Below are 11,866 nucleotides of genomic sequence, written 5' to 3' on the forward strand. Positions count from 1 at the left end.
ATGGACGCGCTGCACAGCTCCGACCCCCTCCTCCCCGCCATCATCGCCGTCCTCGTTGCCGCCGCGCTCGCGCTCCTCCTCCTCCCCGTAGTCGTCGGCGGCGGCACCGGCATCCTCGGCCTCCTGCGCGGACGTGCCCGCAATCTTCCGCCTGTGCCGCCCGGCCTGCTCGACCCGCACTCGCACACGCACACGCCGTCCGCCGTCTCACCGGCGCTCACCCCTACTGCTGCTACGACCGACAGCGGCAACAATAAACTGGTCAAAGCGCTCGAGGCGCTGACCGCGCAGCTGGCGCGCCAGGCTGAGGACAGGGAGCGCGTCACTGGCGCGCTGGAAAGGGTGGTCGGCGTGCTGGAGGCGCAGGTTCTGGCGCTCGCGCAGGCGCAGACGCAGCAGCCGTTAGGCGTGGGTGTGGGACAGGCGCAGGCACTGGCTCAGCAGCAGCAGCAGCAGCAGCCGCCGCTGTCACCGTTCCCGGCTGGGATAGGCGCTGGGATGGGCGGCCCGGCCAATGGCTTCCTGCCGCGCAGGCAGGGCACCCCGTCGCATGTCCCGTCTACGGCGGCGGATGATGCGGATTTGTATCGCAGGAAGGTGGAGGCGATGGAGGGGTTGGCGAGGGTGTTGCGGGAGGGGCAGGGCGTCGCTGTTGAGTGGAGTGGGAGGCGGGAGGGGCGGGATAGGGATAGGGATAGGGAGAGGGATAGGGATAGGGATAGGGAGAGGGATAGGGATAGGGAGAGGGAGAGGGGGGATGATGGGAGGGGAGAGATGCTGGGGGATGCGCTGTTGTTGTAGTGGGGAGTGGAACAGTGGGTCAAGAGCGTGGGCTTGCGTGTGGATGGCTTTGAGGTGAGGCTGCGGTTGCGGTTGCGGTTGAGGCGCTGTGGTCTTGGCGCTGCTGCTGCCGGAGGTGCTGGCGCTGGGTATGCGCTCTCGCGCGTGGACAGCCTGGCAAGCAAGCCACCTATTCGGCGGCGCACACGCCTCTTCTTGCGCGTGCCGCATTCTACCCCCATCCCTCCCTCCCTCCCTTGCGAGCGAGCGAGCGAGCCGACCAGTCGCCCATCATCAGGGCCAGGGCCATATCCCCTCCGCTCGAACACACCACACGAAACCACCACCACCGCGCCGCGCCACGCAGCACAAGCCGCCTCCCTCCTTTCCTCCTACCTACCCACCAACCGCGCCAACAACCAACGGGCTCAACGTCAGACACCCGTCCGCTGCTCTAAGGGCTGGTTAGCCAAGCGCAACCGGACTCCAAGGGTCCTGCACACAAGCCAGTCAAGCCAGGACAAGACAGGACAAGAACACCCACTACCCTCACCCGCACCCTGTTTTCAAGCGCACAGGCCCCTCTACCTGCGACTTGCGTAGACAGAGCGTCCTTGCGAGGCGAAGCAAGTCCGCTTCCTTGCGAGATAAGCTGGCTGCTGAGAGAGGATTTGGGGTGGACGTGGTGGAGGTAGGGCGCGGCGTGTGGGATGATGCGATCTGATATCTAGGTGCGGGTCTGGGGTTGAAGCACGAAGTCTTGTGCTTATTGGGATATGGTGGTGGTACGGGTTGATGGGAAAATTGCGTATCGGTCGGGATTTTGCGTTACTTTTCTTGAAGCGCCTTTTCACTTAATGGGTGGATGCGGCGTGAGAGGTTTTAAAGGTTGGGATAAGGCTAATTTGCTATTTTATTTTTATTTTAATCTCTTCCTTTTGCTGTTTAAAGGAGCAGGAGACAGTGACCCGGCAATGAGGGCGGCAAGGCTTGAGAAGAACAGGGCAGGGTCAGCCAAAGTTTCGTGAGGAGTTGGTTCTAGTTCGCTTTTGATGTTTTGGGGGGCGGTTTGTTGTTAGCTTGTACAGGATGCGGGTAGAGTTGCATTTGATGGTGATGACGATGATGATGGTTTGGGTTTGTTGATGTGCGGTTTCAAGAGGTGTCGGTGGTGCGTGATGACATGTGGGCGTGGTGGAGACATTTGAGCTCGGCTTTGGCGGCCTAAGAGTTGATGTAGTTGGGTGTGTTCTTATTAGATTGACTGCCCAGCGGTTTTCAATTTCGCCTATTACTCCCTTCAGTTGGCATGGTGCCAAGGGAAAGTATTCGCCTGGTTGGTGTGTGCTTTGTTCTCTTCCAGACCAGTGACAAGGGATATTGTGGTGAATTTATGGGCTGCTATCCAATACTAGTTGGGCAATGGTTGTTGATTGTGAGAAGCGAATTTTTACAGTTTGTAGACTTGGATTTGGTGGTTAATGTCATTGCTTTATCAAGGCAAGTAACGTTCTTGGGTTTGGTTTGTGATTGCGGAGGCGTCAAGCTCGTTATGAAGCTGAGAATTATTGCCGGTCTCTTATAGAATGATAGGTGGTTCTTTAGAAGTTTTTGATAATTCGAAAAAATCTGGTTGACGGTGTGGGAAGGGAGCTCAATTTCACAGGGTATAAGCTGAACAACCACCTTCACCAAGCACATACGACCATAGGTCGCGGAGAATTGGGCATCCCGTCCGCTCTGCCATACACAAGCCGCGAACCGGCTGATTAGTAGGGTGACCACTAGCGAATCCCAGCTGTCGTATGTTTTTTGATTTTTTGCGTCCTGGATAGCAGTGGCGGAAGGTTGTGCAGTGGATTAGAGAAGATGGGACGAAAGTAAATGATGCCTTCTTGACTGCCGTCTCCTTTTGCCAAATCTGTAGTATATACGTGGCTGGGTAAGGAAAACATGTTTGGGTTGTTAAATTTGGTAACAAGACGGCGGAAAGGTTCCGAGTTGTTGTATCTTAATGCATCTTTCCTCGTATGTGAAGGTCACCATTATATACTTGATAGATCTCAAACTTTCGTACCCTTTGCATCAAGTTAAGTGTTGGCGTCGGAAAATTTGCACTTTACTCAATAGTGTTTGAATAAGATCATATTCCTAACTCCTTACGTAGTTATGAATATTTGATTGCTAAAATTGATAGTCACTGAGGAGCTATGAATGTACATCAGTAGAAGCTGCAAGGGTATAAGGGTATCGTATAAGAGTATAAAAGTGAAACAGTTGAAAGGTTGTATGGTTCATCGTTTCAACTCAATAAAATCCTAAGCCAGCCTCTTGCCTTGCTTTGTAGGCTTTCAGTTTGCTTGCCGCGTCGCAGTTATATCAATGTTCACTAGAATTGTATCCCCTATACTACACCCAACCCACGTATGGAGGAAACATTTGATACAAGCAATAATTAAGCAGTTCACAGATGATCTACACGAGCATAACAATACTATCTTCAACCCCTTCAAACCACTCAGGTGGCGGTCGTAACATGCCCAATCTGCGGTACTGACATATTGATGCGTCAACAAGCTCAACAACCAGGGTTTCCTGATATCCACCAAAGCCATCTGCAATAAGGAGACACCCAATCTCATTACTTACGGACAATGGCAGTTCAATATCCGGTTCAAACCGCACTTCCGAGGTCCCTTTCCGAATGGTACAGCTCTTCTTCCCTGTATGTCGGTGTAGTGATACTGGGACCAAGATCCCCTTTAGCTTGATATAGCCCTTTGCGATGACGCCGTAAGGATCATTTAATAGCGGTGTTGTATCCGCTTCCAGAACCTCCGCTCTTATTGCCTTTATCATTCCTGCTGCAAGGATATTGATAACGGCACCATCAATTGAGGCCCAAGACCATGTCGGTGGAGCAACACTGGCATTAGATTGTCGTGCTGGCCTCCACGGAAGTTCAATACTTGTTGTTGGGTTTTCAAACATTTCAGGATAAGCCGACCACAGTAGACTCCCGGGTAACTGATTGTACCACATGCCTGCAAGGTATCTTCCCATCAGAGGCTGCAGACGTCTGGCCACCGCTGAGAGCGCCGGTAGCCTGTCCTGCTCGAAGGTCAGAGCGCGCGCAGTGTATTCACGAACGAGTTCCTGCCAGTTTGGCACAGAACTAGTCCTCAAGTTGCGAGCAAACGATTGTTTGAAGTTTACTTGTCGGGAATGCGGCCCGATATATGTCGAAACACCGCCACATTCGCATAGGAATTTGCTCTTGCACTCAAATAGCATCTCCTCCGCACCAAAGTGGATGACGCGGCTGGAAAGAATGCGCTCTTGGAAAACCCATGCGCGAGAAAGGAGAGGCGCATCAGCTGTATCGGCTCGTCTCCGTATGCCGAAATCGTCATGCTTCGGCTTTAGTTCCACAAAGACTGGCTGTTTATATCCCGGTAGTAGGGTTTGTTTTGGCGGTGAACGAATCTTGTAAAGGCCGTCTTCACCACTCGCTGCTGCGGTGGCCGCGATAGTGAGATATGCACCTTCGTATATATCTGCCATTTTCGTCGATTCGATTTCCCAATCTTGCGGGTCATCTTGAATAATGCAAAGTGAGTCAATCCAGATGTATCGAATCCCGAGTTTCCGCGTCGTCGTGATGGCATCTTGGAATGTTTTGGAAAGTGCCGACCATTTGATTCTACTTTTATGGGTTTCAAGAGTAGATTTTGTTGTCCTTATGATCTGTTTTCTTCCCCAACAATGGCTAAGGGCAATATATGTCCCCTTTTCACCCCTCGTCTGTTTTAGAAGAGGATCCTGCATCCCATCGAACGTGCCAATGTCGACAACTCTGGTCGGAAGGTCAACAGTTGACGGCAGGGTACATCCGGCGTGACCGGCTGTATCATTGCAGCAGGTCTGCACCCAGTTTTTTATTAGGTCGATACATTCGTCTGACTTAGGATCGAGGATGTGTTTCCGGACTTTCAGGCGACCGTCCATGGGATTTTTCGGCTCCGCTATATCACTTAAGTCAGCATTAACCTGGTAAAGGGTACATTCAGTCAGTGCTAACTTAAACATACCAGCTTGCATATACAGGTAAAGCGTGTATTGAGGATCGTACTCTCCCAGCCTCTCATCCCAGCTCAATGCTACTGTCACCTCCTCAGTATACCATCTGTAGATCGTGACTTTGACATCGCTCTCAGACCGACCATCGATCAAGTGCCTGAAAAGGCTCACGGAAGTGTGAAATAGCCAACAGATGCTACATCCTTGCCGGGCAGATATTCGAAGTGTCTGTAAGTCAAACTTTCGGATGTACTGGAATGTTGTAGTGAGCTCATCAGATAGCGAAAAGTCGAGGCACACTTGACATGCTGTGTCTTCCATTGGGTGTTGTCGATCGGAGTGAGAAAGTAGATAGATATTTCTTTGCCTCAAGCTTCTCTTTTTGCAAGCGGGGTATATGTGTAACATCCAGTAAGCCCCCGCTGCTCCTCGTATAACAACCAATCCCCTTCGACTGTAATTGCGCCAATGACAACCCCTGCTAGCCTTTTTCGCAGTGCTTATTTGTCGTTTTCCGAGGGATCCATCCTGTACAAGCGGATGAATTCGTGAAAGTCCTTTAAAGAATCCGTTGGAATTCCTCTCGCATATCGGCCTCTTAAGTTCTTCGACTGCGCAACTTCGATAAGCATCCGCGCAACAGTCCACGTCTCTGGACTATGCCTAGCGATTCCGATAGCCTGCACTTGTTCCTTCGTGTACCTTGCATAAACAACATCCCAATGCTCTTTCCACCTGTTCATCGCACGAAGGAGGTAGTGAGATGATGAAGAAATTAAGAGACTAGTCCGCCAGGCGAAAATGACAGAGTTGAGAGCTTTAGTGAAGTTAGTGAGCATCTCTTGCTTAATCGTATCACTGAACTTACCAAGAAGACATAATTGTAAATGTCCCAAGCCCATTAAATGGGAATGAGCTTCTTCAGGACCTAACCATGTCTCTTGCATTAATGATGAAACCCAATCTCTTAGGCATGGCGGAGACTGAATGGAATAAGCTAGCGAAGTAGCTATAACCTCAAACTCAGCTGCCGTGGAAGCTTCAAATAACTCTCCGGCGCAGGGCAAGTCTCCAATCATTTCCGATATGGTTATTTGCGGACGATTGTTGAAAAGAAGTGTACACCAGCAATCCGCGGCAATCACCCAGGTCGCGGTTCTGTTTGAGTGAGCAGCTTTGCATAAAAAGCAATAAACCAAGTGCATCATACCTAACTCTAATCTCTTCAGTGATGAATTGCTTCCAATGGGAAGCGCTGCAGCCCACAGTACGCTTCGCTTCCATCAAGCCGAGTGCTCGTAGAGAGGCAACCAGTTCTGGATGTCTGTTCACTCGGATCCTATGCCGAGTGACCGCATCACTGGAAGCAATCTGCAAAAAGAGCATGATCAGGGCAGCTTGGACTATTTCGACGTCATTCTCCATAGAACTTCCGTCATCATTTGCCACTACGTTCTGTAAGAGCCCGTAAATGTAATCTTCCCCAAGGCAGAAGAAACTTCGATTGGTTGACGTATCGTGATGAGGTGCGACTCTAATCAATCCACAGAAGAATATAGCAAGAACCAGGTGGATGGGAGCCGTTTCTAATTCAAACGTTGCTTTATGAACCAGTGGACAGTGGTGATGGAAATGTTTGAAATATGCCGAAGCATAGTCGACCAGATTCTTTGCCGTAAAGACTGTTTTCGCCGCATCTAAGGGAAAGTCGGATGGCGGCAATGTATGCCTGGAACTCGTCTCATCTTGAGCTACAAGAAGAGAAAGAAGCTCCTCCATTCGACCTTCGAGCGCATATGTTGGAGGTAGCGAGAAAGTTATTGGATCGAACGTGTCCGTCATCAACTCCGAGTCCGTCACAAAATTCAATGATATTCCAGGAAAAAGACTCTCAAGGTCATTGTCGAATGTGTAGCTTGGTTGCTCGTCGAATTCAGCATAATATCCAGCCTGCTCTGCTAGCGCTTCGACTTTCTCTCCGCCTTCGTTGAGGAACACCTCTGTCGTTGATTTGGACGGGTCTGTGTAGCTAAGTAGAAACGACACAGGAATACGGCCAGCATCGGGGTCTCTTCTATCATCCGAGGGTGTTATGTGATGAGTTGCAGGGCTGTGGTCCAGAAGAGTCGTAGGCGTGGCGTCATTTACATGGCAGTAGGAGCATAAAGAGCCATCGGACAGACATCTTTCACATGGCTGGTTGCTGTTACAGTGGACTTTTCTTGCGCGACAGGCATCACAAGCTCTTGGTTTTCTGCCTCGTTTCGTGGCCGGTATTACGCCATTTTGCTGTTTCTTAGAACACGTTTTAGAATGCCGTCGGACACCGTCACTGTTGTATATCAGTAACAACTTTTGTCAAATGATACGTATTTAGAGCATACATCCGAGCGAATTTGCGATCACAAAATGGGCATTTGATTGAGCGATTCTGTTTGTCTAAATATTTTGAGTAGATGAACGAAGAAGTTACGGCTGGAACGCTTACGTGTAGCTTCATGACGTCGCAAATGGCTGTTGGTTGAATAGGTTTTATTGCAAGTAAGACACTTATGCTTTGAAACCGTGGTTTTCGACGGTTTCGGAGACGACATTATGATGACCAAGAGCAGAATAGGTTGCAGTTGGGACGTTGTGGGTTTTTGCCGGTATGAGGGGTTTCAGCGGCGTGGAGGTGGGTTTTCGCCGCCGCTGAGGGGTTTTCCCGAACGCGAGCCGACGACCCGGTGATGCTCTAACCGAAAGCGGCAATCCATAAATTGCTGATTCACATTCAAGTGAAGTTATCCTAAGAAACATCCCCAGTTCCTCTTTTTCTAACCTACTCAATTTTTTGTTTTTACTGTACCAACAAATGTTTAAAATGCGGAAAATGTTGAAGTACAGAATTGGCCTTGGTATGTCACAAACTCACAAACTATATCATCCAATAACAATATGCTAACGTATGTTTGAAAATTTAGCCCACAATTCTCTACGACGGATTCCATGTTGGAGCTCGCATACACCTAGGCTGTTGTTGCCAACCGTACGACCGTACAGTTCATTGAATGATGGCCATCACCGAAAATCGCTTCCGACGCATCGCAATCGCGATGCAAACTCCGATCTCCCTTTGACTATCCGCAAAGATACAGGTGTTGTGGAGCATGTCTTGTAGGCACCATGAAAGCGGAAAGCCTGAGAAGCAAGGATGACACTGATTGGCGATCTTAGGACAACTCTTGACCAAATTGCCAACTGGGCACGCCAAGGCTCTCTCTGGCCTCTCAGTTTTGGTTTGGCCTGCTGTGCCATTGAAATGATGCACCTCTCTATGCCTCGCTATGACCAGGACCGTCTTGGCATCATCTTCCGCGCCTCACCGCGTCAGGCCGATGTTATGATTGTTGCTGGCACAGTCACGAACAAAATAGGTCCAGCGGTACGGTTGTGTTACGACCAAATGCCTGATCCGAAGTGGGTTATTAGCATGGGAAGCTGTGCGAATGGTGGAGGTTATTACCACTACAGTTACAGCGTGGTGAGAGGTGTGGACAGAATCATCCCCGTCGACATATATGTACCGGGCTGCCCGCCTACAGCTGAGGCATTGATGTATGGCATCTTTCAGCTACAAAAGAAGATGAGACGGACTAAGGTGACGAGAATGTGGTACCGCAAGTAATTGGCAGAAGATAAAAATCGAGGCGAAGACAAGAAAATTCAAGAACGCTCATTCCACGGTCAGTGACGCACAACCAACGAAATCTTGAGTGATTGACGAAGAAGCTACCACAAGAGCGACAAAAGAGTGTCTCAAGCTAGATTAAGGAATCTATAGGTAGCACAAAGATGCAAGTAGGTCAGATCGGCGTCTTGTTTACCTATCGGGATGACCGGCTCCTGAAGCCGGTGCGCAAGCGGATTAGATAACCGACCCCGCCCAACTCTTCTACCACATTATCACGCGGCAAAGCAAAATGCAGCCACAGCATTACTTTGATCATTATAAGCTGTATCATGATATCATGTACTCCCACAGACATATTTTTGCGTTGAAGTCGTAATGGAACCCCGGGAGGAAGCATCTTCAGAATTGCGGGGTAAACTGCTAAGATAATACTACTGCATGATAATTAGGTAACAGAATGGCCAACCCGGCAAACCCCAGATTATTTTACATTCACGATAGGCGGGGTAAGCTAACATCCCGACAAATGCAAGGTCTTGCAAAAAGCCATTCTCCGGACGGAGATTGCCATCTCAAAAGTAACGTCTTTTGCACTATTGCCTCACAATTTACCAGAGATTAGCTTGCCACTGCCTTATCCTTATCGACGTTTACAGTGTCGTAAATCACTAACCATTAACTAGGCTCTTCATCCTTTCCCAATTCGTTTAGCCGGTCGTCTTTAACTACTTTATTGCTAAGAAGGAGAACGCCAAGGAGAACTATCATGATAGATGGATTCCTGCAGGGATCCGAATACCAAAAAGCGATGTTCGAATGCGTACGTAACGTCCTACACCGCTGATCCCCAAAACTGACAAAATGGAGATGCGATCGATGCCGCCGGCAGAAAATCAAATGCTCAGGAAGGAAGCCGTGCGAAGGTTGTATACGTCGGAAGACTAACTGTGTATGGGATACGGAAGAGCCCAAAAGAGTGGTCACGAAAAAGTAAGTGACTACCTTTAACAGCACTGAAAATCCTTGTCTGACATTATGATGGTTTTAGATACCTCACCGAGCTCAAAAACAGAATCTCACAACTGGAAGCTACTGTGGAGCGTAATGTTCCTCTACCAAGGGCAACAGATCCTGTTTCTCCAGAGGATACGGCCACTCCAGCTTCAGAGCCGTCTCAACACACTGATTTGGCGACTGCTCCTGGAGAACAATCTCCGCAGTATGAAGACGAGAGTGAAGACATCCGAATGACGAATCCGTTGTCGGCAGGACCCTCGACGCACATCATCGATCAAGAAGGACGAGCTCGTGAGTACAAGATTTTTGCTTCTAGCTTTGTCTTTTTTAATGCCCGAAATATCCAAACTCACATTCAACTCAAGTATTTTTAGGCCATTCTTCAAATTGGTCATTCATACAACGAGTCTTACGCCTTACATACAAGCGCCTGCACCGCAACCATTTCCCATCAGAGATGCTACACGGTGACGGGAGAACCTACGACTTGGGCTTGGATGATATGCAGACGACAGTGATCCCCGACGCCACCAGTCTTCCATCACTAGACTTCTCAATATACCTTATCAACACAGTCAAGTTCCGGACAGGCCAGATATTCCATCTATTTGATGAAGCCACTTTCATGCCGCAACTATACGAGTTCTACGAGAACCCGCAGCAGAAAATGAACACGATGAGATTTTGGTACATCCATTTCCTGGTGCTCCTCGCATTTGGAAAAGCTTTTGTCGTCAGCAATAATCGGACGAAACGACCACCTGGATCTGATTGGTTCGTCCGCGCAACGGCGTTACTTCCTGGTGTGATGCAGCTAGTGCGAGACCCTGTTGTCTCTACCGAGATCCTCTGCTGCATGGCACTCTACCACCAAGCCCTTGATTCCAGATGGGCTGCTCACAACCTTGTAAGCTCTCTTAACTATCCTATCAGCATGAACACTTTATTTTGACATGACTTTTCGTAGATTGGACAAGCGATGCGCTTAGCTTTCCTTGAGGGAATGCACACCGACATCCGACCCGGACCACTCGAAGAATCGCATATTCAACGATGTCGAAAAATCTGGTGGACAGTGTTCATTCTAGATCGCCAGATGTCTGCACTGATGGGAGTTCCAATGAGTGTTCACGACAACGATATCACCGCGCCACTGCCGGCTTTCCCCGACTCGAGGCAAAAAACAGCTGCGATAGAGATCCACGTCAAGCTCTCCCAAACATTGGCGCAGGTCGTCAACAGTATGTACTCTTTTCAACTCATACTTCTGCGTATTCTCGCTGACCGCACTGTTAAGTCGTTTATGGCATCGATGGAAGATGGGAACAGACTTTCATATCCAGCACACAGGACGTTCTCCGACGAGTAGCCAACGTAGCGGATGAGCTCGCCGCCAACTTCGAGGTACCTCCGCCAAACCAAGGGAAAGGGATCCCTCGTGTGTCTGGTCACTTGAATCTGCTTTACCATCAGGTAAGATACCAGCTCTGTGTAGCTACATTGTGGCGGTGTGCCCATTCTCAGAACACCAGTAACAATCTTTGCAAGTGCATTCTACTAGCCACACGCCCCTTTCTCCTCAGTTTCTTCGATAAGCGCTTGGAGACATTGGATGGCGAGAACACGTCCTCCGTCTTGGCTGATCCAGTCCGGATTCTGCTGCAAGTGTGCTACGAATCAGCAAGGAAAATCGTAACCGTTCTCCGAGCACTGCAAGAGCAATCTTTGATAGGTTCGTTTTCCCGCTAACTCTATCACGGCATAATTTGCTTATTAAATTCCCAGAGAGCTTTATCCCATTCGATCTGGAAAGCGCCTTGTCCGCCGGCATGGCCATCGCAATGACAAACACTGTTAGTCCAGCCATATCAAGCGACGCCGAAGATCTGTTGCACACTGTATACGACGTTCTGGACGAAATGGGCTTCAAAGGGAACTTGGTGGCCAGTGTTCGGCTGTCCGAGCTGAGGCATCTGGAGTTTATGCTTGGAGAAGCAAAGGCGGCTTTGGAGAGGACTTCTGCTGCAATGGCAGAGATTGATGCTGCCACGACGGGCAATACATCTGTATATGTGCCAATGACTCCATTGGGCAATACTGGAGAGCTCATGAGGATGATGGAGGGCTCGGGAGATCTTGATACGTTGATGTCCTCGCAGCTTCTGAATGTTGCCGAGTTTTTGAATATCTATAGCGTATCTGGCCATCCTTCGATGGATGCGGGGGATTTGCTATAGTTTTTCTTTATTTTCATGAAAACTTCACAGCTTCCAAAGTTTGGTAGACAAACAATGTCGGATGCAAGATCACTCAGTC

The 11,866-nt window shown here is 49.3% G+C and overlaps 5 protein-coding genes across 5 annotated transcripts; 3 read left to right on the forward strand and 2 right to left on the reverse strand.

Moving 5' to 3' along the window:
• Window positions 1–801, forward strand: K452DRAFT_311366 (uncharacterized protein; the record flags this gene model as incomplete). Its single annotated transcript, XM_033543415.1, has 1 exon — window positions 1–801. The coding sequence occupies one exon, from the start codon at window positions 1–3 to the stop codon at window positions 799–801; it is 801 nt and encodes a 266-aa protein (XP_033394127.1).
• A 2,859-nt stretch (window positions 802–3,660) lies between these two features.
• K452DRAFT_216366 (uncharacterized protein) lies at window positions 3,661–4,743 on the reverse strand (the record flags this gene model as incomplete). Its single annotated transcript, XM_033536254.1, has 2 exons — window positions 3,661–4,166; window positions 4,263–4,743. Coding segments are annotated over 2 exons (987 nt in total), but the record flags the coding sequence as incomplete, so codon positions are not given.
• A 617-nt stretch (window positions 4,744–5,360) lies between these two features.
• Window positions 5,361–6,639, reverse strand: K452DRAFT_276785 (uncharacterized protein; the record flags this gene model as incomplete). Its single annotated transcript, XM_033539294.1, has 3 exons — window positions 5,361–5,677; window positions 5,729–6,018; window positions 6,071–6,639. 3 exons carry the CDS (start codon window positions 6,637–6,639, stop codon window positions 5,361–5,363), a joined length of 1,176 nt encoding a protein of 391 aa, XP_033394129.1.
• A 1,183-nt stretch (window positions 6,640–7,822) lies between these two features.
• Window positions 7,823–8,527, forward strand: K452DRAFT_276788 (uncharacterized protein; the record flags this gene model as incomplete). The annotated part of the gene is made up of 1 exon (XM_033539295.1): window positions 7,823–8,527. The coding sequence occupies exon 1, from the start codon at window positions 8,054–8,056 to the stop codon at window positions 8,525–8,527; it is 474 nt and encodes a 157-aa protein (XP_033394130.1). The 5' UTR covers window positions 7,823–8,053.
• A 599-nt stretch (window positions 8,528–9,126) lies between these two features.
• K452DRAFT_255887 (uncharacterized protein) lies at window positions 9,127–11,862 on the forward strand. The gene is made up of 8 exons (XM_033538374.1): window positions 9,127–9,353; window positions 9,401–9,523; window positions 9,582–9,841; window positions 9,916–10,457; window positions 10,518–10,791; window positions 10,848–11,023; window positions 11,099–11,282; window positions 11,336–11,862. Exons 1-8 carry the CDS (start codon window positions 9,307–9,309, stop codon window positions 11,785–11,787), a joined length of 2,058 nt encoding a protein of 685 aa, XP_033394131.1. The 5' UTR covers window positions 9,127–9,306; the 3' UTR covers window positions 11,788–11,862.
• The last annotated feature ends 4 nt before the right edge of the window (window positions 11,863–11,866 follow it).

Source organism: Aplosporella prunicola (assembly GCF_010093885.1).
Source record: "Aplosporella prunicola CBS 121167 unplaced genomic scaffold K452scaffold_23, whole genome shotgun sequence".
Classification (NCBI taxonomy): Eukaryota; Fungi; Ascomycota; class Dothideomycetes; order Botryosphaeriales; family Aplosporellaceae; genus Aplosporella; species Aplosporella prunicola.

Coding starts and splice junctions, on each gene's coding strand:
- K452DRAFT_255887 (XM_033538374.1), top strand. CDS start 9,307: ATGGATTCCTGCAGGGATCCGAATACCAAAAAGCGATGTTCGAATGC. Junction 9,524..9,581: donor AAAAGAGTGGTCACGAAAAA/GTAAGTGACTAC, acceptor TGATGGTTTTAG/ATACCTCACCGAGCTCAAAA. Junction 11,283..11,335: donor GCAAGAGCAATCTTTGATAG/GTTCGTTTTCCC, acceptor TTAAATTCCCAG/AGAGCTTTATCCCATTCGAT.